The sequence below is a fragment of the Apium graveolens genome, chromosome 6 (assembly GCF_009905375.1).
Source record: "Apium graveolens cultivar Ventura chromosome 6, ASM990537v1, whole genome shotgun sequence".
NCBI lineage: Eukaryota > Viridiplantae > Streptophyta > Magnoliopsida > Apiales > Apiaceae > Apium > Apium graveolens.
In genome coordinates, this window is record NC_133652.1 from 159,014,124 (window position 1) to 159,041,751 (window position 27,628).

Here is a 27,628-nt window from a genome sequence, read left to right on the forward strand (position 1 = left end):
AATGTTCAAATTTTCAAACCTAAGGGTTTCAGCTTCACTTTCATCAAGGCACTCCAATCCTGGTAAAGTAATAGAGGAAGTTAACTTCAATATCAATTAGAATTAGAATTGATCGACCCAATAATTAGAATTGAAATAATTAAATAAGGGTAATAAAGTAATTTCACCAAGTACCGACGGACTACCAAACTTTTAATGTTTCGTATAGTATAAATAGATATATATACTAGCCTATAACACGTGCGATGCACGGATTGCTTTTAACACTCGAATAATTTTTAATAATATATTTTATCTTAAAATTATTAATATATTAATATAGATTTTCAATAGTTGAAAAATAAATTGAAAAACATTATAAGTTATAATAGTATATGTTTTATGATAATTTGAAATTTGACTGAAAATAAATAATATAATATGATATATGTTGTTCACGGGACTCGAATCTTGAACATTTAGAAATTGTTAAAAATAAAGAATATAAAAATTTAAATATAATATAATATTGGCGGGATTCGAACCCTAAACCTATAAATCCAGTTTAAATATTAATATAATATTATTTTATTATTCCATCCTAGAGTTTCATCTATTTTTTCTCTAGACTAGTTTATAGCCCGTGCTTTGTACACGGGTATTTCGAAAATTATTTAATTAAATAAATAAATTTATAATTAAAATTGAATAATATAATTCTGAAAAATTAAGTTATTTATATAATACTTTCGTTACATAAGTTATTTTTATATTATATATTTTATGAGATTAATTCTATAAATAGATTTGTCAAAATTTAAAGTTTACTTCAAATTTGTATTAAAAACTTACCATAAATAATATAATTCATATTTATAATTGTATTGCAAAATTTCTATAATTAAAATGGATCATAATAAATATATGGATTTTTTATAAACATAATATGGATACCAAACCTAAAAATGGATAGTCCACTGGGTCAAATTAAAGTTAAAAATTATATTTGAGCCAAAATATGGATACCAAACCTTAAGAAAGGGTTATCTAGCAATTTATAATATATAGATTTAATTAAATAAATAAATAAATTTATAATTAAAATTGAATAATATAATTCTGAAAAATTAAGTTATTTATATAATACTTTCGTTACATAAGTTATTTTTATATTATATATTTTATGAGATTATTTCTATAAATAGATTTGTCAAAATTTAAAGTTTACTTCAAATTTGTATTAAAAACTTACCATAAATAATACAATTCATATTTATAATTGTATTGTAAAGTTTCTATAATTAAAATGGGTCATAATAAATATATGAATCTTTTATTAACCTAATATGGATATCAAACATAAAAATGAATAATGCACTAAATCAAATTAAAGTTAAAAATTATATCTGAGTCAAAATATGGATATCAAATCTTAGAAAAAGGTTATCCATCAATTTATAATAGATAGATATGACGTTATTATATGTAACAACCGACCAAAGGGTGTTTATAAAAGTATGGTATATATATATGCGTGAGGAGATGAGATGAGATGACGCAATAACATTAAGGGGGTGGTCATGGAAGAAGAAAGAAAATCAATGGCGGTGGTGGTTGGGCTGATAGAGAAGGCCACCAATTCAATAGAGCCCAATATTGATCCACGGCTCCTCAAGTCCATCAAATCTCTCGTCCGCTTTTCTGATTCGGAGCTCCGAATTGCTACTCATACCCTAACCAACCTCATGAAACGAGACCATTCTCAGGTTTCCTTCTTTTTCTATTATTTTTTTCTTTCAATTCAATTTCACTTTGTGGTTTTCGTTATTTCATTTCTCTATTTTTTATTCAAAGTTTGCAACTTTAATTTAGTTTTTTTAAAAAAAAAATTGGGTGTCATTTGTTATGAATTTGATTCAACTACTTTAATTTTTCTTATGAAAAAATTAATTTTGTGTTTTTATGATTTGCACATTTCTTTAAATAATATTGTGGCTGAAATTATGGTCTTATACGTTCCAAACAATTGCTCTTGTTGTATAATTCTTGGTTGCCTAAATGATTGTGGGATGAATAAGAATTTCGAGATGATTATTTCCCAGCTTTGAATTTGTGAATTATCTTGTTTTAATGAGTTCAAATTTAGGTATTTGTTTTGGGTTTTATGTTAGTTTGTTATGTAGTAGTAGCATTTTACATATCTTATTGGAGGCCGTGATTGTGCAATGGCAATGGAACTTTGGTTTGGATTGGTTGACAATTGAGATGAAGTGAATGTGATGATAAGAGGTGAAAAAAGAAGAAAGGTCAAGTGTCAATTACATGTTGAGGAATATTCCCATATAAGTGGATTGAATTTTAATTGTTTATTTATACCAACTCGGATTAGAATTAGCATAATACAAGTTACGTTAACTATTAGATTCGTATTGAGGATAAAACAATCATATAATTTGTAATTATCACTAGTTTATGGGTTCAGAATGTTTAAGGTCCTTGGTTTACTCTGGTTAAAATACAAACTTAATGGATGCTTGCTTTTGTTTCCATGCACACTTTTAAGTATATTTGATCTGCAAATATTTTTTTCCACTACTTCCTTTCCCTTGAGAAAGAACAAAAAGTTATTTTTTTTAAAACCAAAATTGTTTCCTTTATATTTTTACTGGTGTGTCTGAATTTTAATATACCAGCTGGGCCTTTGGGGACTACTAATGTCTAATTGTATTTTGCTTGTAGTGAGTATAAATTACTGATGAATCTTCAACTTTAATATGTACTTGGGTTTTTCAGGTAAGGTATCTTGCACTTCTCATAATTGATGAATTATTCATGCGTTCAAAGCTTTTTAGAACCCTTCTTGTTGAGAACTTGGATCAGTTGTTAAGTTTAAGTGTTGGATTCAGAAGAAATTTGCCACTTCCTGCTCCACCAGCTGTCGCATCTCTTCTGCGTTCGAAGGCCATAGAAATCCTCGAAAAGTGGAACACCGCCTTTGGGGTTCATTATAGACAGCTCAGATTAGGTTATGACTACCTTAAGAACACCCTCAGGTTTCAATTCCCTAATCTGCAAGCAAATGCAGCTCGAATTCAGCAGCAGAGAAGTGAAAGGGAGACGAAGACAAAAGAGATCCTGCTGAATAAATTTGAAGTTCTGAAAGAAAATTTTCCAACAATCAAGGATGAAATACAGTCTACAATTGACGAAATTGGAGAATGCTTGGATATAATTAGATCCAAAGATGAGGATATGTCATTGGTTCCTATAGATGATGAAGAGATGGAAGAATTTCGCAACTCTGAACTGCGGCAGATCCGTTTTAATTCAATAAAAGAAGGAGAGAAGGTTCATGAAAATAGCGAGAATAAAGTGGTTTTTGATGCTTTGAGGGAATTGTACAAGCTATTAGTGACCAAGCATTTAGTTATTGTGCTAGAGTGGATATCTGTTCTCATAAGGGTTGAAACATCAGAGAACAGGTTCAGGGATTCTATGTTAAAGGAGTTCATTGACATTCGCAACTGTGTCCAATCAGTAAAGAAGAAATGCGAGGAATCAGGGTGTATTCTTCCAAACACTAAAAAGCAAGAGGAAGATGACTTTTGGGAAGAGGGACGTGTTGAGGAATATGGTAATGGGAGAACGAGCCCACCCAGTAAGATAAGCGAGGATACTTCTATTGCATCTACATCTCAGGAGAAAATAGAATATGTTGGACATGATAAGAGAAGATCAAATGGCAACGACAAGCCAAATCATGAAGGTAACAAAACTGACGTGGATCCTCTGAAGAGTAAACTTTTAGCTGAAGCTCCAGTCATGAACTATGGTTCGTTTTTGGATAATTGGGGTTCAAATCGGGATTTTATGGCTCACCAAAGGGGATTGGAACTTGAAAGTCACTGGGGGAGAGTAGACTACAATCAAGTTATTCCGGCTGCGAAAATAGCGGAGTTGAATGTTCAGACAACTCTTTACAGTGAAGAGCCTGTTGAAATCCAGGAATGTCATGCACCATTAAGAAAAGGGGGACTATGTCGGAGAAGAGACCAGAGAGTTTGTCCATTCCATGGTCCCATTGTTTGTCGAGATAATGAAGGCAAACCAATATATCAAACATCTTCAGTGGAGACAATTGCTCTGGATTTAGGGAAAGACGTAGTGGAACAATTGGCACAACAAGCTATTAGTAATGTAAGAAAAAAAGACCAAGAGGAAGAAAAGAAGAAAGAACATGATAAAAAGTCTTTGAAGCGAGCTAGGCGTGCAAAAGTTCGGGAACACAATGATGCCGTTTTACGAGATGCTGCCCTTGCGTCAACTTCAGGATCCCAACACTTTGGCGAGGACATGGAGACAACAGGTGGAAGATCATCTACTGGAAACAAAAAACAAACCCTAGCATCGATGCTGAAAAAGAAAGTAACTGTTAAAGATAGATTATCTCAGAGGCTTTTGAACACGCGCGTTAGGGACTCTACAACAAAACAGCTGACACTGGGAGAGGATGCGAAATACAGAGAGGCCTTTCCGAATCAGTGGTGAAAATAAGGCACTTCTGTCGACATATAGCTTTCTATTATTTAGATGGCAAATATCTTGAAGCAGTGTGTGTAAGGCTATTACGTAGTTTCTAGTATCTAGTCGTTAGACATATCTATGGGATTTTTTTTCAAAAGTTTGCAAAAGAGAGTAGTATCAGTATTTATCACAGACTTGTAGTTGAACTGTAACCATGATGCTTCTTTGTAATGGTGTACACTGAATTAATTTGTTTACATGTAACCACTACTGACTACTTGTTAGCATAAATAAATAAAGAACACTGCTTTTACAATGATCCTTTATTGTAGTTTATTGACATGCTAAATTAACGGTAGCAGATTTAGTATTGGATTCTCTTTTTGACTTGGAGAGGTTCCACAGTTCCACTGAGCATTTGGAGAGACAGTTTATGTATTCAAGGTCCAACCTTGATTTGACATTTTTTTTGCCTTAATTCTTTGGACCATTTGGGACACCCTCGCTCAAAAGATGAAAAAGGCAAATATCAAACCTGATACATTTTGACAAAACACATGTTGTATTGTCACAACTTTTGTTACTTAATTAAAATATGTGCTCAATTTTTTAGAGCAACTCCAATAGTGGTCTATAGGTCCAAATTTGGACCGATTTCGGTCCAAATTTGGACCGATTTCGGTCCAAATTCACTCAAGAATGGCCTAAATCTCGGTCCAAATTTGGACCGATGAATAGTGTCGGTCCAAACGGTTCAAATTTGAATAATATTAAAATAATAGCTTTTCACTTTTTCTTGTTTAGTTTATTAGATTATATTTTGATTTAAAATATGTATAAATGTAATTAACTAATATTATAATATATTTACTATTTTTTTTTATTTTTTGTATTAACAAATACTAAAATATAATTAAATAAAATATACTTGCATTTCTTAATTTCAAATTAAAAATACATTTAAAACATATTAAATAAGGATTACAACACATACAACTGAATTTAAAATACAACTTAAAAGAAAATGCAATTTGAAAATACTCAATTTAGTCTGACAAACTTCCTCCAAGATAGTCAAAATATTGTCCATAACTATTCTTGTTATTTTGAGATCCTTGACCTTCATCTTCAGATCCTCCATTTTGAGAGGATGAATGTTGTTACTCGGACATTTTCATATATCATATATTAAAACTTAAAATAATATCATTTATCATATATTATATAATATATAAAGTGTCTATACTGTAAAACTTAAAATATATATTATAAATCATATTATAATTTAGAACGAAATTTAAACCAAATATTGGAGTTGGAGAGGGGTTCGGTCCAAATTTGGACCTAGGATCGGTATAAATTTGGGTCAAACTGTTGGAGTTTCTTAAAGGAGCTGAGATGATATGACGAAAGCATGTGAAAATTTGAATCAAAGTAGAATCAAATATTTTATGTTTCAGTTACAGTAATAATATTTTATTAAGATGAATAATATTTAGCAAAATAAAGGTAAAAAAGATAAACAATACATATGTTATTATCTGGGAAGCAAGGACACGGGTGTGTGTAGTGCGGAAATATGGTAGTTCGACAAATATAATAATATAGGTATACGGGCGCGGGAGCACGGAAAAAATAAATTTATATATAGATTTCATGTTAAACATAATAAAACGTATGAAAAATGAACTAAATGCATCATTTATTAATTTAAAACACTATAATACAAGTAAAAAGTATAAAAAATGAATACGATAATTAATATTTGGGAATTTGACAAATATACCAATTTTTAGATATTTATTTATAACTCTACAACCTTACCTAAAGTCTTGCAAATTTACTATCTTTTTAAACATACAAACAATTAAATTATAAAAATACCATCTCCCCTCCTCCAATAAATAAGAAATTACTAACTTTGCAGAAATAAGATTAGATGCAGAGCAATACACACACAATTATCTTCAATCCGGTACAATCCCGCCGCCATGAGCATCTCATTCTCTCTCATCTCATCTCATCTCTCTCCCAATCAATCTTTCTCATCTCTCTCCCACTCTCTTCTCCTACACTTACCGATTCTAACTTACCCTTCCTCTTCCCAATCTCCGTACGCAACCGCCTCTCTCAATTCGAACCTTCTACAAGTTCCTGAAGCCTCTCTTCGCCCTAGACTCTTAGCTCTCTGACGCCGACGACGAGGACGATGACGAGGCGTAGTTGTAATTAGTGAATTATGTGAACCGATTGTTTTATAATTATGTTATTTGGTTAGTTGTAATTAGTGGAATTGGGATGAAACAAAAATGTAATTAGGTAAAAGTGTCTGTACACTCTCTCACACTTTATTGCAGGTAATTTGCGTTGTGAGAATTGATTGATTGTAATTAGTGAGGATCGAGTTCGGAGGTATGAAATTACAATGAAGCGAAAATGTAATTAGTGTAATCGGGTGATGATGGGGGAGTGGTGGTGGTTGGAGGGGGCTTTGTTGAGTTAGTGGTGAGTGGGTTTGATTATTTTTAGTTGATTTTGGGGTTGATTTTGGTTGTATTTGTGGTTGCTGGCCCCGTAGGGGAACTGTAACCTGTGGATATGGTGGTAGTGGCGATGGGTATGGAGGTGGTGGTGGCAGCTATGGAGGTAGGTGTTTTAAGTTGCAGGTTGTTTTGATTACATCTGTGGTTGCTGACCCTAGGGGCACTGCAACCTGCAACTTGTTATGCAACCACTTATGTAAGATTCAATAGTGATTGCTTTTGGTTGAAATATGGTTACAGAAGTTACGAACCGTATTATTAATTTTGATTGCATTCAATTACATATGGTTGCATCCCATTGTATCTAGATGCAACTGCCCCTGCGGGTCAGTATAAAAAAGTTGTACAGCATATTAGGTAACTTAAATTATTTTAGGAAGTGACCATAGTGGATATTGTACACTTTGTAATTGAGAAGAATGCTCGTGACAAATCTTTGGATATTATGGTTTCTAGTTTGTTGTTTTAGTTATTTTTTAGGCTGCAATGTTTGACCCCGCAGGGGTATTTATTTTTCTGCCTTGCGACCAGTTGCAACTTATTATGCAAATAAATATAATTTTTAATTTTTTTTTCAAAGTTGTATTTCTAGTTGCTAACAGTTGCATATATGGTTGCATATGCAACCACCGTATTTTTGTAAATATTTTTTGGAACATAGTATTTTTACAATTTGTTTGAAAAAGTGACAATATTTTTGCAAAAATTCTTTTAAATTTGGTTATTTATGAAAAATGCCCTTAATATTTTTATAGTAACTAATTAACATGAATACTTAATTTATAAATATAGTTGATTAAAATATATTTTGACTAAAATTTATGAAGATAAAATTTCATATTCATATCCTGAAGAAATTTGTCTGGCACGTGTGCCCGAATACTAGTACCCATGTGTCTCTTCTTCTTATATATATTATTATTATATAAAAGACGAAACATTGAAAGTTTTGATACGGTACCTGTTTTTTGGTACACGCTGAATTTTACTAAATTACCCTTATTTTACTTGAAAGTTTTATTAACTTTAGTAATCGAATTATAATAGAAAAAAAAATAAAAATCGTTTTCAACTATAACGCGTTATCTTTTTTATTTATCTCAATTAAAATAATTTCTTTAAATATCACGTACAAGTTTATTTAATAAAATAAAATAATAATATTATAACCATTAATAACTAATAAATTACCCTTTTCAACTACTTAATGTTTATTTTATTTAATTATTATTTTACTTAAAGACTTTATTAAGCTCCTTAACTTTAGCAATTCATAAATTCTTAATTGTTTTACAAGAACAACTTAGAATCTTCATCCTTATTCCTCGACAACAAAAACAATCTCATCTCATCGTTTAAGGCAATGCAAAAACCCGTTATTCTTAAAACAGTGTAAAATTCAAAACCATCTGCAACCTCTACCCAGTAGTTGTCACATATATATTTTGTACGGGCCCACAATAAAAAATATTTGTTTTATATAATTTTTACTATTAATGTAAAGACAAATATACTTAAAGTAAGTATTATCTTATAATTCAATTACATAAACAAAATAAAAAAAATATTCGATTTTTGAGGTCAAAATATTTATCTATTATATTATTATATTAAATACGAAACTTTACTGTCCTTCCTTCAATTACATAATGACCCTTTCTTAAAAAAATAATATTTTATTCAATTACCCTTACTTAATTAATATCTACCCAATTAGCTTTATAAGTAAAATACGTTGCCTTTTTTAATGTCACCAAATAAAACAACTCATTCTCTACAAATATTTTAGACAATTCTTTTTAATCTATACTTTTTAAGTAAAAAATGTTGTCTTTTTTATTTTCTCCAAATGAAACAAATCTTTCTCAAAAATATTATGAACAATTCTTTTTAATATATGTTCATTATCTATCTATTTTTGATGTATATTACTGATATTTTATGGACAATTTAATTTTAATACATGCTCAATAATTTTCACCAAATGAAACAAATCTTGCTCTATACTATCTATTTACTATTATATTAAAGACGAAACAATGAAATTTTGGTGCTCTCCGTAATTATAATAATATTTAAAATTAAATACTCTCATAAATAGATTAATATTCACAATATAATTATATAAATACAAATAGAATTGTAATATGTCTAATGGTTTTGATATAAACAAAATAATATATAATATGAAATAAAATTATACTATTGAACCAATCCTAAATAAAAAAATAAAAATAAATTACTTACAATTAGTTGGATTTGCAGCCTCGGATTAAAATAAAATAATAAATATTGATAAAAATTTGAAAGCAAATTCGTTTGGTCGATATAATGTCATCAGGCTAAAACAAAAAAATAAACGAGCTAAAACAAAATAAATTGAAAGTAAATTCGCTTGAAAGATCTAATGTCATCATATTAATAATTATCAATTTGGTCTAAAATATAATAGTATTCATTCCCAGCTAAAATAAAATTAAACAAAAAACTAAATATAATTAGCTGGATTAGGTTGACATAACGTGTTCGAGACTAAAACCAAGATTTGCTACCTGAGGTAAAACAATACAATAAATACTACCGATCTAGCTAAAAAAAATATTTTATCAAACCGGGCTATAACATAATGCATTGGTCGATATAATTTCATCAGAAAAAAATAAAATATGTTATCTATTCGACTTAAAACAAAATAATATTTAAAATAAAATTAAAAACAAACTAAATATAATTAAATGGTTGATATAACGGGTTTAAGGCTAAAACAAAATAATGTATATTATTGATCTACGCTAACATTAAAATTAAATTTAAACTAAAGGTAATTCCTATATTATTGATCCGTGCTAAAATAAAATTAAAGTCTACCCAATTCGTCGTTAGGTATAATGTAGGCTTAGAATTGTGGGATAACCGAGATCCGACCCTAATAGACGAAATATTAAAGGTTAGATTGCATATCTGTGTGTAAAATGTTTGGTTTTACATAATTAAGGGTTTTTTCCATTTCTATAATATCCAAAATTATTTTAATAAAATGAAAATAGAGATGATTTATTAGTTAGTATAATCGTATCAGACTAAAATAAATCAATACATATTATTCATCCGGGCTAAAAAAATTATACAATTAATTCATGATAAATCAAAATAAGAAAATAATTATACCAACTAACATAAATTATATGTACTTTTATTCGGGTTTATTATTGATACATAAACTTTTTATCATTAATCTGGGTTTCAACAACTGACCCAAGATAAATTTGAATATAATTAATTAGATTTGTTCGGTATATCAAAGTAAAGATAATTTTTTTACTATTTATGTTAGCTAAATTTTATTTTTTAAATAAAACATAATTATCTTTTATAAACACACATATGAATTTTAACAAAATTAAATCTTTTAATCAATGATATTTCTATAAAAATTGAAATTTCACTAAATTATACACATGCATATTTAAATATTTATCAAATCATATTATCAAAAACTTCTAATAAATAAATTTCAGAATTTAAAATTTGCACTTCAAATTAAATTAAAAAATTATATAATATTAAAAATAATCTTGGCACGGGTTAGGCTAGTATTATTAAATGCTAATTTATTAAAATAATGTTTATGATTAAAAGAAACACTCTCTGGGTCATCTCCGCTCCTGATATCTCCGGATGATTTAAAGCTCATCAAGTGTGTGTGAGGAGACTGTTAAATTTATTGAAATTGAAATTGGAAATTAAGATCAGTCATTGATGTGATATACACACACAAAAAGAAAGTAAAATGGACGTGGAGGAGAGTATAGAATGCATATCAACTTCAGATGATTCCTTGCTCTCTTCTCAGTTGTCTTCAACACAAACACAACCTTATTATTTTAACAACAAATCATCAAATGGGGTTCATCCAACTACTAGTGTTCATCAGCTTCTGGAGTGCCCTGTTTGTAATCATTCAATGTACCCTCCTATTCATCAGGTTTGTTTGCTTCCCCTCCCCCTCCCCCTTTTTCGATTCTTCGATTTTCTTGTTTTTTGGGTTTCAAGATTTGTTTTTTACGGCCTTGCTTGATGTTTGTTGTATTTAATTTTGATGGGTTTTCTTTAAATTCATGTTTGATTGTTGGGTGTATAGTTGGTTTGGTGTGCTCATTATGTTGGTGAATTGATTTGTTTTACCTTTTTTCTGCCGGTGTATGCTCATGTGAATAGGGGAATCTATGTGCTTTCTCTTGCTTTATTATTATGTGTTTCTTGATTGTTGGGGGTATTGGTGATTTGTTGTGCTCATTACATTGGTGATTTTGTTTTTGTTCTTTATGCCTGTGTGTATGCTTCCGTATTATGTGTGAGTGTGTGTGTGTGTTTTATGGGATTGTAATCCCAGGACTATCAATTTTATTTATTCTCAATTTCTATTACGTTTCAAGCTTAAGTTGTCCCTTTGATTATGTTTCTGTCCATCTTACAGTTTATTTCCCTTTGATTAGTGAGAGGATGTTCTTAAATGGTTCCCCCAAGATGAAGTAGAAAGTGATCAAACTTGTTAACGATTTTATCTTTAGGGGTTAATATTGATAAATATGCATACAGATTGAGAATCATCGAGTGCTAGGAGAGATACATATTGCAGTGGTATAATACTATTACATAATGTAGCTTGCCAAGGATTCAGGCTCGTAGGGGTAAGCTTCACATTTCTGCATAGGATCCTCAAGTTAAGAATAATTGGGAGTGATAATAAATTGTGACTTTCAACCGTCATAGGATGCACAATTTATTTTTGTTTTTATTTAAGGTCAAATCACGTTACATGGAGGCTCAGTTATGTACCTAGTACCCTTTCAGCCACTCGAGACAGACGGAATTATATGATCAGTCTGGAAACTTAATAGATTTTGGTATTAGCAATGTTCTCAAATGGCTTCATAATGATAGTAATATTTTTGTTAAAAATTGTGTTCCGTAAGTATACAGACATAAAGGATAATGACTCTGTTCCCTTTTTACTTGATACCAAAGTAGAAGGACTAGGTAATTAGAATTAAAATCTTCCACAACAGTTGTCCTCACAATAGTTTGAGAAGTAAAACTAGGTAACTAACAGAGTTTTCTTCCACAACAGTTGTCTTCCACTAGGTGACTAACAGAGTTTTGTTTTATCTCACATGTTGTAATCTGGAATTTCCTCATAGTGACCCAAATTATATGTATAAGAATTAAAACTATTACAATGTAACTCTAAGTTCTTTACTACGGTGTCATTGGTTACTTAATTTATCACGATTACAATAATGGGCAAGGTTGAATGTGTTGAAGTTTTTATATTTTTCTAAAATAAAAGAGAGTTGTTTCTCTAGGTTCAATGTGTTGAAGTTTTTATATTTTTCTATCACCGCCAATTAAATGTCAGTGTGGTGCAGCCTATAAGGAATTTCTAGTCTATATAAGGCCGAAATAATGTTTGGGTCCTTTCCTGCAAGAAATTATAACTAGTTCCTCTTCTTCTTTAGTGATGCAGTCTTCTGAGGTTTTTTTTTCATCGCTGCTGCTACTTAATTATCTGATACTGTCCTTGCCACCAAACTCTAAACCATTGACCATATGAACTTTGATAGGATCATAAGGTTAAGTGCAGGGACAGTACTATACTTGGCATAGCTTATTTTGATCAGGCTTTTTTCCCATCCTTCAACTTCAGATTGACTGTCTTTTCTTACTGTCATCACATAATGCCAAAATCATAAAATTATGTGTTTTGTTCAATTTACTAATTCGATATAAACGATTTTTAGTTGTTTGTCAGGACCATGTTTTGTAGTGTTTGCTCTTGTTCTTACTAATAAGAATGATATTGTTTGAATTTTTAGTGTCACAATGGGCACACACTTTGTTCTACCTGTAAAACAAGGGTACACAATCGTTGCCCCACATGTAGACAGGAGCTTGGTGACATAAGGTGTCTTGCACTAGAGAAGGTAGCTGAATCCCTTGAATTGCCTTGCAAGTATTGCTCCCTTGGATGCCCTGAGATCTTCTTCTACTTCAGCAAGTTAAAACATGAAGCGATCTGTAACTTTAGGCCATATAACTGCCCATACGCTGGATCAGAGTGCTCAGTTGTTGGTGATATTCCACAGTTAGTTACTCATTTAAAGGAAGATCACAAAGTGGACATGCACACCGGATGCACATTCAATCATCGTTATGTCAAATCAAATCCACGTGAAGTAGAAAATGCCACTTGGATGTTAACTGTAAGTTTATATACAATGCCATAGTTTGTTTTGTTTTTTTAAACTAGAATGTTCTTGCGTTTTGTCTTCTTTTTGACACGTCACCCAATTTTTTTAGCTTGTTCAGTGCCATGTATACTATGACAGGTAAAACTCCTTGCAGTTTTTTCCCCATATTAAGAATACAACTGTTACATGGTAATATATAGATGCTGAAGATTTGATCATGGTTAGAGGCGGAATTTAGGATTTGAAATCGACCCGGGGCTAAAATTAATCGGTTCTAAGAAAATTGCAGGGCTTAAATATAAAATTTTGACTGTTTTCATTGATCAGTGGGGACTGAAGTGGAGGTCAGCCTCCGCTGCGTGATAGAAATGTGCATCAAGTTTTGAGCAAATAAGGAATCATGTCTACATATATAACGTAAACGAGTGCACTTATACAGAATTGTATCATCTACACAAGATGTACAAAGAATGCAAGCAAATGTTGAAAGATAGAGGAATATAGGAGGCCTTTCTTATTGTTCCACAAGTTACTAATTCTTATCAATGATGAAAGGAATCCGACAAAACACTTCAATACTCGATAGATATGCCATTAAGTGGCAAAGAGGCAGAAGTTGAATAGATATTTGACCACTTTGACTTGTAATATATCTTAAACTGCTAAAGAATCTCTCAACCTGCCATGCAAACCAAAGGAATCCTTAAATAAACAAATAAAAAATGGCAAAGAGACAGAAGTTGAATAGATATTTGACCACTTGACTTGTAATATCTCTTAAACTGCTAAAGAATCTCTCAACCTGCCATGTAAAGGAAGCCTTAATAATCAAATAAAAAATGATCTTGGAGAGATTTGAACTTTAGACCCTTGGCTCATTAGACCAATGCTCTGACCAACTGAGCTACGAGACCTGGTTATTTACATTTGCAAATAATTATATTTATTTTTAAACAGTTTTTTCCCCTATATAATTTGTCTAATAAAATTTTCTAATCAGAACAAAAAAACATCAGAAATTACAATTTCGAGATAATATGTGAAGTGTATACATGGTACTGTGATTAAGTGCATTATGCCATTTCTTGTCAACATTATTAGGTTCTTTAATAATTATAATTCATGATTACTGTTTGTTTATCTGCTTTTAACATAACGATTTATTATCCCTATGTCTCAGGGAGAAATATTCTGTCAATTTATGTTGATATCTACTCAAGTAAAAATTATATATGTGATGTATTACAAGAGACCTTGAAATGTAAGAACCCTAGTACTGCGGCTTCAAATGCAATTTTTGTTGCCTGATCCTGAATGTTGCCCAAACTATTATGGGACACCATTTGACTTGTAAAATCTTCTTTTCTGCAAGAAATGTATAGTGAGTTCCTGTTCTCTTTTAGTGATGCAGTCTTCTGAGATTTTTACATCGCTTCCGCTAGTCCGCTACTCAATAATCTGATACTGTCGTTGCCACCAAACTTCAAATTAACCATTTTGAACTTTGGTAGGATCATAGGGTTAATTGCAGGGACAGTACAGTACCAGGCATAGCTTATTTTGATAAGGTCTTTTCTCATCCTTTAACTTCAGATTGACTGTTGTACATGCAAACCAACTGAATATCAAATAAACACTGCATTGCAACTTTAGGAAATCACTAATATTTTTATTTCAAAAATAATTAAATTATTTTAAATATGGGTGAGCAGTGTGCTTGATGGTAGAAAGGCAGCCTTAAGAGCATCTCCAAGAGACTAGCTAAATGGTCCCTTAAATTCAAAATATAAGGAATTTGGCATATTTTGTCACTCCAAGAGGCTAGCTAGTTGTTCCTTAAAATTTTGACATGTCTCTCTTATACATTATTTTTAAGGAACTTGTCTCTATATTCATTTGCTTCTATTACCCAATCCTTTTTTTCTTCTATTTCTCTCTTTCCCTCTTAAATTTAATATTATAATAATTATAAGGAGTATATATAAAGAGTGTTGTTGGAGTTACCTTCCCTTATAATATCCTAAATCACTAAGATTCTAACATTTTATAATATTTATAGAAATGGATTAGAAGGCTCTTGGAGATGATCTAAATAAACAAATTAAGAATGATCTCGGAGAAATTTAAACTCTCGACCCTCAGCTCATGCTCTAACCAACTGAGCTACGAGACCTGGTTATCAATATTTACAAATAATTTTATTTATTGTTAAAAAATGTTTCTTTTACCTTTAAACTTTATCTATTAATATTATCTAATCAGAACACCAAAACATCAAAAATAACAATTTCAAAATATAATATGAATTGTATGTATGGTACCGTGATAAAGTGCATCATGCCAATTCTTGTCAACACTATCAAGTTCTTTAGTGTTTATCTACTTTTACCATAATGATCTATTATCCTATGTCTAGGGGAGAAATATTCTGTCAGTTTTATATTGATAAACTGTACATGTAATTTATTAAAAGAGACCTTCAAATGTAAGAATCATAGTACCGCGGCTTTAAATGTAATTTTTGTTGGCTTCAAATGTAATTTTTGTTGCATGATCCTAAATGTTGCTTGAACAATCATGGCACACTACTTGACTTGTAAATATCTCTTAAACTGCTCAAGAATCTCCCAGGCTGCCATGCAAACCAAATGAATATCAAACAAATACTGCACGCCTAATTACTTTAGGAAATCACTAATATTTTTATTAAAAATATAATTATATTATGTTTTATATGTGCGAGCATGATATTATGAAGGCAACCTTAAATTCTAAAATTAAGTTTGGTGGTCCCTATAAACACCAACTTAATATCAAATAACTGCCCTATTAACAATAACTCAATATCAAATAAATATTGCATGCCTAATTACTTTAGGAAATCACTAATATTTTTATTAATTATATAATTATATTATTTTATAGATGGGTGAGCATGATACTAGGAAGGCTGCCTTACATTCTAAAAGAAAGTTAGGCAGTCCCCTGTAAACAATAAAAAATGGTCTCGGAGAGATTTGAACTCTCAACCCTTGGCTCATTACACCAATGCTCTGACCAACTGAGCTACGAGACCTAATTTTCTGTATTTACAAATAATTTTATTTATTTTTAAATAATGTTTCTTTTGTCTTTATAATTTATCTAATAATATTTTCTAATCAGAACACAAAAACATCACAAATTACGATTTCAAAATATAATGTGAAGTGTATGTATGGTACTGTGATCAAGTCCATTATGCCAATTTTTGTCTACACTGTCAAGTTCTTTAATAATTACAATTTATGATTACTGTTTATCTACTTTTACCATAATGATATATTATCCTATGTCCCGGGGAGAAGTATTCTGTCAGTTTTATATTGGTATATTGTATATGTAATGTATTACAAGAGACCTTCAAATGTAAGAATCCTAGTACTGCGGCTTTAAATGTAATTTTTGTTGGCTTCAAATGTAATTTTTGTTGCATGATCCTAAATCATGCTCAAACTATCATGGCACACTACTTGACTTGTAAATATCTCTTAAACTGCTCAAGAATCTCCCAGGCTCCCTTGCAAACCAAATGAATATCAAACAAATACTACATGCCTAATTCCTTTAGGTAATCACTAATATTTTTATTAAAAATATAATTATATTATTTTATATATGGGCGAGCATGATATTATGAAGGCAACCTTAAATTCTAAAAATAAGTTGGCAGTCCCTATAAACAACTTGATATCAAATAACTGCCCTATAAACAGTAACTTAATATGAAATAAATACCGCATGCCTAATTACTTTAGGAAATTACTAATATTTCTATTAATAATATAATTATATTATTTTATATATGGGTGAGCATGATATTAGGAAGGCTGCATTACATTCAAGGGGTGTATTCATTTCAGATTTTAAAGGATTGATAATAATCCATGAATTTAAAAGATTTTTGTTGATTTTTACTTGTTCGTGGATTTTGATGGAGTTGATAAAAAAAATCTTGTAGAGTCTTGCTGATTTTGTGAAATTTTAGATAAATCTTTCAAAATCTCATGTATTTTAAAGAGATTTCAAAAGATTAAAAATGAACTAGTAAATCCATCAAAATTTATCACTTTTTCAAATAAAAAAAATCACGGACTTTTGATAACCATCATATTTTGATGGATTTTTAAAAATCCAAATTGAAAACCGCCAGATTTCAGTAGACTTTTTAAAATATAAATTGAATACACTCAGATTTTAAAAGTCTCTTTCTAATCTCTATTGAATACCATCACATTATAAAGGATTTTTTTTAATCCAAATAAAATACCTCTTGATTTCAAGAATCCCTCTCGACCCTCGGCTTATTAGACCAATGCTCTGACCAACTAAGCTGCAAGACCTGGTTATCTGTATATACAAATAATTTTATTTATTTTTAAATATTGTTTCTTTTGTCTTTGTAATTTATCTAATAATATTTTCTGATCAGAACAAAAAAAATCACAAATTACAATTTTAAAATATGATGTGACGTGTATATATGGTACCGTGATAAAGTGCATTATGACAATTCTTGTCTACTCTAGAGTATCATGTTCTTTAATAATTACAATTCATGATTACTGTTTATCTATTTTTATAATAATGATCTAGTATCCTATGTCTCGGGACAAATATTCTGTCAATTTTATGTTAATGTTTTATATATGTATTGTATTACACGAGACCTTCAGATGTAATAATCATAGTGTTGCGGCTTCAAATGTAAATTTTGTTGCCTGATCTTGAATGTTGCTCAAACTGTCATGGCACACCCCTTGACTTGTAAAAATCTCTTATACTGCCAGAGAATCTCTGAGGTTGCCATTCAAACCAAATGAATATCAAATAAATACTGCATGCCTACTTTAGGAAATCACTAATATTTTTATTAAAAATATATTTATATTATTTTATATATGGGTGAGCATGATATTAGGAAGGCAGCCTTAAATTCTAAAAGTATGTTAGGCACTAAGAAGCACGGACTCGGATACGGCGACATGGGACTCGGGTACGGGGACACGGGGATTCGGCAAACCTCGAAGAGTTTTGGATACGGGACTCGGCAAATAATATAATAAATAAATAAATATTTTTGATAAGAGGTATGTATGAAAAATACTTAGGATTTTCATTTATTAACCATAAATTCTCTGAACCACTCATCGGGAATAGAGATTGATATGGGTGTATGTGTATATATATAGGGTGTGTGTATAACTGTATATATATATATATGGGTGTATGGTTGTAAATCGATAATGAGTTTGGATTAAAAGAGATGAATTTGGATGATGCAGTCTGTATGTATGGTGTGTGTATATCTAGCACCTGTTTATAAAATTAGATTAAAAGCTCAATGGGTTGGGATTTTTGTAGTTGGGTTGGGCTTTTTCTTGTTGGGCGAGTCCCAGAAGAGTCCCCGCTGAGTCCTAGATGAGTTAGTTGGGTTGGGCTTTTTCTTGTTGGGCGAGTCCCAGAAGAGTCCCCGCTGAGTCCTAGATGAGTCCAGCAATCTTTTTGTCACGACTCTCCACCTGGCGAGTCCAATACGTACTCAGCCAAGTCGAGACCGAGTCGGACTCGCATACAGCAGCCAAAACGAAGAGTCCGTGCTTCCTAAGTTAGCTCATTTGACCAATGTTCTGACCAACTGAGCTACAAGACCAGCTTATTTAAGTTTTCTAATTGTGTTATTTATTTTTAAATAATGTCTTTTTGCCTAAAGATATAGTTTTTTCCAATGAAAAGTCAAAACGTAAAAACATCACCAATTACAAAGATAAGATATAATATGAAAGTGTATATAAGGCTATTATGGTGCAGTGATTTAGTGCATTACTCCGTTTATTCCAATTCTTGTCTGTATTATCATGTTCTTTAATTATTACAATTTGTGATTAATGTTTATCTATTTTTACCATGATGATCTATTATCCTATGTTTCAGGATAAAAATTCTGTCCATTTTATGTCGATATCTAATATTTGTAATGTATTACAAGAGACCTTAAAAAGTAAGAACCATAATACTGCAGCTTTAAATGTAATTTTGTTGCCTGATCCTGAATGTTGGTCTAATTATTATTGGCAGAGTATAAATTTTTGTGAATTTGATATATAACCAGCCCTCCTGTTTGTTTAGGTCTTCAATTGTTTCGGACAGTACTTCTGTCTCCATTTTGAAGCTTTTCAGCTCGGCATGGCCCCTGTTTATATGGCTTTTCTACGATATATGGGTGATGATGAAGATGCCCGAAACTACAGCTACAGTTTAGAAGTTGGAGGGAATGGCAGAAAACTTACTTGGGAGGGAACTCCACGAAGCATTAGAGATAGTCACAAGAAGGTAAGGGATAGCCATGACGGGCTTATTATTCAGCGGAACATGGCAGTCTTCTTTTCTGGAGGTGACAGGAAGGAACTGAAACTAAGAGTTACAGGACGTATATGGAAGGAACAACAGAACCAAGAGAGTGGAGTTTGTATACCAATTAATTGTAGTTAGGAACTGTTAAATGGGTGGTAGCCTCTGTTATTTGATGTTTTTGTGTGTGGTGAAGTTCGGTTTATTTTTATTCTTAGTGTATTGAAAACAAGAAAGTTCTTGAAATATGTCATGTAACATGTTTGAGGTGAATGCATTATTCAATACTAAGCTTTTCTTGTAACTGCTGACAAATCTGTTTGGGATTCTTAAAAACTGCTGGGCAAGGGTAAATAAAATTTCTGGAGCAGATTCCGTAAAAGAAAAAAAGTACTTCACAAAACATTTTTCAGAAAAGTAATTTCTAAATTTTATCAAATATTTTTAGGGAAATTACCTAAAATATCTCTATTTTAAACTTATTTTCAAAAATACTATAATTTTCAAAGTTACTTTCTAAAATGTAATTTTTTAAGTTTTATTTTCAAAAATACGATTTACAACCTCTGCAACTTGTTACACAAGTTAATTTCAAATTTTGAAAATCTTTATTTTAAAGTTGCATTAATTGCGTTTTAAGTTTGCAATCGAATCAACTTTGAAAAATAAATAAAATAAAAATTGCAAAATAAGTTGCAGAAGTTGCAAATCATATTTTTGAAAATGAAACTTAAAAAATTATATTTTTAAAAGTAAGTTTAAAAATGATAGTATTTTCGAAATATTTTTTTAAAAAATTATATTTTTGAAAACCCCCTTTTTAACAGTATTTTCACAAAAAAATGTCTATCAAACACACCCAATTATTAAAAAAGCACTTTCTTGTACACTCTTTTATTATCGGTTATTTCAATAAAATCGAGATACAATCTTTTTTGGATATAATCTTGTTGAGTACCTTATTATTAAGTTTGTTATTCGTGTCCATCTTTTTGGGATGTTAGTGTGTTTCTGTGTTAATGTTTTTGTGTGTCATGTTATGGGTTTCAGTAGTTTTGCTGACAATGATTGATATGGTATTTTGAGGGATCTCTCAGACTCGCATCGAATATGGTATGATGATGTATATCGCAAAAACTCACATTTTACGATAAAAAATTGTTCAAATTTTCAGAGGTATTTGTTACTCCAATATCAGTTGATGTAACTCATATATCTGAACATTGGGCTGCAGATGATGTTTATGTGAAAGCCAATTGTGATGCTAGTAATTTCACAACTGGTATAGGTTGGATTGTTCGAGATTTCATTGTAATACCTTTTAGATTGAAGAATTTGCATAGTTTTTGTGTTAAACGGTCTGAAAACAAAACGGTTATTTATTTCAGGGGTGAGTATCGGGCGGTTCGGGCGGTTTCAAAGCTCCAAACCGAACCAAGCCTAATATATCGGTTTACTTAAATTTCAATATGAACTAAACTGTTAGATAAAAAACCAAACCGATCTGATTCGTTTAAAACGGTTTGGTTCGGTTTGGTTTCGGTTTAAACCCTTTTATATCAATATAAAATTTTTACAACAAAATTAAACTTAAACTTGAGGCTGAAATAAAAATAGTCCACACAATATTTCAAAACTCACTTAATTTTGTATTAAAATCAAGCTAGGGTTTTGCTAGAAATCATGAGTTCTTTGTAAGTAAAGAACTCGACTTCTTCCTTGAGAGAGTACAAGAAAAACTAGATTTGTTTGATACGTCTAAAGATAAAGGAACAATGTTTACTTTATAGATTAGTAAACACGGGTTTACACAACATAAAATAAGATGTAGTAAACTATACTTTAAGTTATCTCTAAAACTTTTCATTTCTAGCTTATTGTATCTGTGCAAATCGTGTAGGTCTGTGACTTTCCTTTGTTAGTTAATCTTGGCCTTTGATCTTGCACTATTCAAACTGCTTTTGTAGACTTTTCAATCTAAGTGATTAGATCGTTTTGTTAGGAATATGTGTATTAGTTTGATGATAAGTTAAACAAAACACTTAAGTAGAAATCTAGTGTTTGTAGCCTCAACGGATAAGACCATCTTGGCTATCCGTTGAAGGAGTAGCTTTACTTAGCAATAAGTTTAGTATTGTAGCACATTTCATTCTCTGGATTCAAGTTGTAACTCTTAGATGTTGTAGGAAATTATCAGTCATGTTGACTACTAGTGGATATGCAAATAGGAGGGCTAATTGTAAATATTTCATGCCTTGTAATTTTGTATAAGTGAAGAAGTATCAACTGATATTGAAGACCTTCAACGGATAAGAAACAAAGCTTCAACGAATGTCTCTAATGCTTCAACGGATAATATCCATCAACGGACGAGTGCTTCAACGGATAAAGACTTCAACTGATAATGCATCAACGGATAAAGCTTCAACGGATAAAGCCTCAACGGATAAGGCATCAACGGATGAAAGCTTCAACGGATGCTTAGTTCATTAGCAGTTGATAGTGACAATTCACAAGCTGACAGAGGCACATGGGTTGACAGAGACAAACTGGAATGTGGAAGCCTCTAGGAGGAATCAAGAAAATGCAGCATTTCCATTCTGATGCAAACAAGGAAGTATTCAAAGATCTACAGCCAAGCCTAAATTGCATTTGATAGTGAAATGAAGAAGAAACATGTGAAGAATCTTTTTAATTGTATTTTACAGTTTTGTCTTCACTTGTAAACTTGGTGATATATAAACCAAGTAGCAGCTAGTAATTAGATGAGAATTTTCCTGAGCTGTTTAGAAATATCCAGAGAGAAAATCATCTAGTTTGTACTAGGAAGCAACTGTGATTTAATTCTTTGAATCACAGATTTTATGAAATAACACATCTCTGGTGGAACAACAAATCCACCAGAAAAGTTTTTAAGTTCTTTGTGTTCTTTACATTTGTGTTTGAATATATATCTGTCTGTATTATCTTCAAGCAATTCACACACATTTGTTCACTAAAACACTTAGCCTTAGAAACTACTCAAAACTTGAAAAAGTTTTGAGATTTACATTCAACCCCCTTCTGTAAATCTCATTGTTAGTCCACTGGGAATAACAATTGGTATCAGAGCTTGCTCTTAACATACAAAGAGTTTAAAGATCTATTCAGCCATCATGAGTAAGAAGGATATTGGTGTAAAGATTCCAATCCTGGAAAGAGATAACTATCATCACTGAAAGGTGAAGATGCATTTACATCTTCTCTCTCAAGATGAAAGCTACATCAACTGCATTGAAAATGGTCCTCACATCCCACACAAGGTGGCAACAACTGCTACTGCAACAGTTGCTGTTGGACAGTCTATTCCCAAGCCAAAGGCAGAATGGACTGTTGAAGATATTGAAGAGGTCCACAAGGACAAGAAAGCCATGAACATTCTGTTTAATGGCCTGGATCAAGATATGTTTGATAATGTCATCAATAGCCAAACTGCTAAGGAAATTTGGGATACTGTGCAGCTTATCTGTGAAGGCACTGAGCAAGTTAGAGAAAACAAAATGCAGCTTCTCATTCAATAGTATTAATATTTTCACTTTGAAGAAGGAGAATCATTGAATGATACCTTCAACAGATTTCAGAAACTGTTGAATGGATTAAAGCTGTATGGGAGAGTGTACCAAGTCAAGGACTCCAATTTAAAATTTCTAAGGTCTCTACCAAAGGAATGGAAGCCTATGACTGTTTCTCTAAGAAATTCTCAAGATTATAAGGACTTCACACTTGAAAGATTATATGGAATTTTGAAGACATATGAACTTGAGATGGAGCAAGATGAGCTGTTGGAAAAGGGAAAGAGAAAAGGAGGATCAGTTGCACTTGTAGCTGACAGTGAGAAGGTTGAAGCCAGGAATGAGGAAAAGACAATGCCAAGTCTCAAAATTGGCACAAGAAAATCAGAATCAAGCAAGGGTAAAGAGCAAGTAGCTGAGGATGAAGACAATTCCAGTCAGGATGACTCTGATGATATTGATGAACATCTGGCTTTTCTGTCCAGGAGGTTTGCAAAGATGAAGTTCAGGAAAAATACAAAATTCACTAAGCCAAACAAAAACATGGTGGACAAATCAAAGTTCAAATATTACAACTGTGGCATTAGTGGATGTAACACCCCCAGATCCGGGGTCGGGGATCCGGGTTGTCACGGTCTTTCTTTCCACAATATCACTTCACTTAATTAATAATAAATAACCTCATGCTGTGACCCCACACTAACACACACCACAACCCGTTATAGTCTCAGAGATGAAATTGAAATAAGTACAAGTCTTTGAATCCACAATTTAAAATTATTACAACCCAAAATGATTACTTGATAATTTACAGTTAATTGCCATTATCTGCCACAAGTTATAATTATACATAATTTGATTCTTAAAAGTAGATAATCTGAACTACAATGGATCTACCTCTGCAGCTATAGCAGCTACAACATCATCGGGAAGACGCGGGACGCTTCCCACGCGCTTGCGCTGGGTCTGCTGGAGTCTGGCCATCTCTCCTAACTGTTGTTGTGTGATGAAGAAATAAAGCAAGAGTGAGCCTTACAGCTCGCAAGATAATATGTAGTGATAACAATAATACAAGTATCTAAATGGATACTTACTAGAATCTTTATCGTGTGTAAGATAATTACTTACTAGATATAAGTAAAAACAAGAAATGAAGTTACCAATACTTCCCCACACTTATATCATTTATAAAGCTACTTGAACTATCACCGTTCAAAGTATTATAAGATTCACGAGGTCATCCCATAGATGAGACCACAAATAAAACTTGAAAATATTTGATCTTTGAAATATTTTGAAAAGAGATGAAGTTACGAGATACTTCATTCAATGGATACACCAATAAAAATGTTTGACCCTGTCAATGCTTCGGCAACCACCCATTAGTAGCCTTTCGATCGAAATGCTACGGGTAGTGTTGCAGAATTATCCAAATGGATGATGAACTCATTACGGGAGTTTACCGCGCCAGGAAGACCACTTACGATGATCAGTCGTAGTAGTACAACCCCACCATTTTCTACATGTAGAGGAGTACCTGTCGGATTTACTTGTCAACCGAACACTGAACTCCTAAGGAATGGACCGCCTTAGCGGAACTTCCAGGCCATTTGGGCCAATATAATAAGGCTGGGCCGGCGCTACTCGACCACTTACGCCACTCCTAGTTCAGATGAAATCCATGACTCTGAAACGTAAAGCTCGTTTCCCCCTTTCTCCAAGTAGAAACTTGTTGATACGGCTCCACCAAGAAGTCGTATCTAGTTGGAAAGGAAAACTCACCGATATTTCCCAGGCGATGCCTGTTAATGGATTAACTTGTTCCAAGAATTTTACTTCCCGAATATTGGGTAAGTAATCAAAAACTCTTTTACCAAGACAGCAACCTTGTTGCGAATATAAAACACACCACCGAGCCGGATCCCCCATGTTTTGAGCGAGTATTTAAATCCCCTTTTTAAAAGGAAGATCTTAAATATAAAAATAGTTTTGGGATCCGCTCTCACTTTTGAAAATCATTTTAAAGACTCGAAAACACTTTAAAGAGTGTTTGGAGTAAAACTGATTTAATGAAGTAAATCAGTCCCCAGAATATTTAGAAAATGACTGAATATTATTATTTAAATAATATTCCCATAAAGAATAATCTTTATAAAAATAATTGAAGTAGAAGTATTAAAACTTATACTTGAAACGAGTATTAAATAACCAAAGATATACTTATATGAAAGTATTATCTTTATTTGAATAATCGAAAATAAGTTTGATTATTAACACCTTATTCTTTAATAAAATAAAGAATATATTTCAGCAAATAATCGGAGTCATAGATCCTCAAATGAATATTCAAATAATATTCATTAAATAATATAAAGAGTCGTAAGCCCTCGAATGAATATTCAAATAATATTCAATAAATAATATAAAGTTAAAGTTATCGAATAAACCTTATTCGATTAATAGTTTGGAAAACTATAACCATATATATATATATAAATATATATATATATATATCCATATCCATATATACAAAATCTACTCGGGATCCTCGACTCCCGGTTTTAGAAAATATTTTCACCTTTGGGTCCCTATACTAAGGGTATATGCAAGTTACCGCTATCCTCTAGCATATGTATTATCAACTGAACCAACAGATATATATTTCAAGAATATGAAACAGGCATGCATATATACCATATCACATGCTACAATATATCGCAAGAATTTGCTAAATAACCAATATGCATTTATCGCAAGATCATGCATATACAAATGTATACATCACAACAACAGTATAACGGATAGAATACTTGCCTGAGCGACTTGGGGGTGAGAAAGGCTCGGGATGAGTCTGGTAACCTATAAACAACAAGTAAGTTGGAATTAAACCAAAATCACTTGTAAATCTATACTTTAACTAACTTAGACTCTAACGCTTGTTTTGCGCTCACCGATTCGCTTAAGTCACTCGGGTACCCTCGGCTCCACCATTTTTAATAATTTAACCTTTACGAGTTTTAAAGCGATTCCTTCGCGAGTGTCTTACCAACTGCCTAACACACTTACCATAAATGTTTCATACATTAATTAACCCTTTTTGGTCTTTAACCTATGTTTCAAAGTAAGGCGAGGGAAAAAGTTTCGTTCGCGAAACGCCGTTACTTGAAACGGTCGTTTCTCCTAAACCGTGCATCGGAATCGAACGAACTACATATCAAAACGAAGCTCGTAACATGAGCTATCTAAACATGGCAGTGGTCATAATCTAGCAGGGGGTTCTCGGGTCCTAATGCTATGCACAAAAACAGTCCAAAGAAAATCGGACGTTACGACAGCTATGTTTACGCGATTTCCAAATTTTAAACCATACAAAACCAACCACAAACCAACCTCAAATCCAACACACAACAAACATCCATCCTTATCACATCATAACAACCCCAACCAATTCAATTTAATCATTCATACTTATGCTTAAACTTAACTTTAATCATACTTAAGTTCCTTTAAATCAAAACCACAACAATTACCATTCCATTTCACTACCATTCCAAATCCCAAACTCTAAATCATAACAACAAACTACAATATCAACCCACTAATCAAAATCATCTTATAATATATAGGAATCTAGGGTTTGGAGATGGTATACCTTCCTTGAAGTGGTGGGTGGAGCTAGGAAGCCTTAAGAAGCTTTGAGAAGTCTTAAGAATGCTTGGATCTTCAAGAAAAACAAGAAAAAGTTCAAGTTAAAAACTTGAAAACACTATTCATTGTCTTCTTCTTTGATTAAATGAAGAAGATAGAGAAAGAATTAATGGCTTATACTCATGATATAGTCCTAACTAAGCATGAAGATGATTAGGGAATTATCTTACCAATTTAGGAAGCTTGGATCTTGGATTTTGAATTTCTCTTGCCTTTTGAATAGTGAAAAGCCGTGAGCAATGAAGAACAAAGCCTTGGTTGCTTTTGATTTTTGATGAAAATGATTTTACTTGGCTTGGTCGATTGGTTTTTGTGCTTGCTTTAGTCAATTACCTTCTTGCCCTTGGATTTGTGTGGTTACAAAGCCACCACACCTCCTTCCTTCCCATGTCATGCTTATGTCATCCTCATGATGTCATCCTCCCTTCCTTGTCCTCTTTCTATTGGTTGGATGACATCATTCCCCCTAATCCCTTTGATTAACTTCCTAATCGTTTGCCTAATGACCGCTGATCTGTTATACGGTTTGCTTAACTTTCGTTCTCGTTTATCGTTTGAAGGATCATACCCGGGATCTTATTACTTAGGTTCCCTTAACCTTTCTCAATACATTATATTCCTTTTTATGATCCTCTATTATAATCCTTTAATTTAAATCCTTTTTATCCTGTTACCTTATACT

At 31.8% G+C, this 27,628-nt stretch overlaps 2 protein-coding genes and 1 non-coding gene across 4 annotated transcripts; 2 read left to right on the forward strand and 1 right to left on the reverse strand.

The window, feature by feature from the left end:
- Window positions 1–1,487: 1,487 nt before the first annotated feature.
- Window positions 1,488–4,822, forward strand: LOC141666654 (UV-stimulated scaffold protein A homolog). The gene is made up of 2 exons (XM_074472773.1): window positions 1,488–1,745; window positions 2,773–4,822. Exons 1-2 carry the CDS (start codon window positions 1,560–1,562, stop codon window positions 4,525–4,527), a joined length of 1,941 nt encoding a protein of 646 aa, XP_074328874.1. The 5' UTR covers window positions 1,488–1,559; the 3' UTR covers window positions 4,528–4,822.
- Window positions 4,823–10,694: 5,872 nt separating this feature from the next.
- Window positions 10,695–19,978, forward strand: LOC141667795 (E3 ubiquitin-protein ligase SINAT5-like). 2 transcript variants are annotated; one of them, XM_074474416.1, is made up of 4 exons: window positions 10,695–11,031; window positions 12,923–13,309; window positions 14,809–14,865; window positions 19,466–19,978. In XM_074474416.1, the coding sequence occupies exons 1-4, from the start codon at window positions 10,837–10,839 to the stop codon at window positions 19,826–19,828; spliced, it is 1,002 nt and encodes a 333-aa protein (XP_074330517.1). In that variant the 5' UTR covers window positions 10,695–10,836; the 3' UTR covers window positions 19,829–19,978. The 2 variants fall into 2 exon arrangements, with proteins under 2 accessions (XP_074330517.1, XP_074330518.1); XM_074474417.1 differs by lacking the exon at window positions 14,809–14,865.
- TRNAI-AAU (transfer RNA isoleucine (anticodon AAU)) lies at window positions 16,300–16,373 on the reverse strand. The gene has a single exon. It is a non-coding gene; the product is annotated as a tRNA-Ile (tRNA).
- Window positions 19,979–27,628: the final 7,650 nt, after the last annotated feature.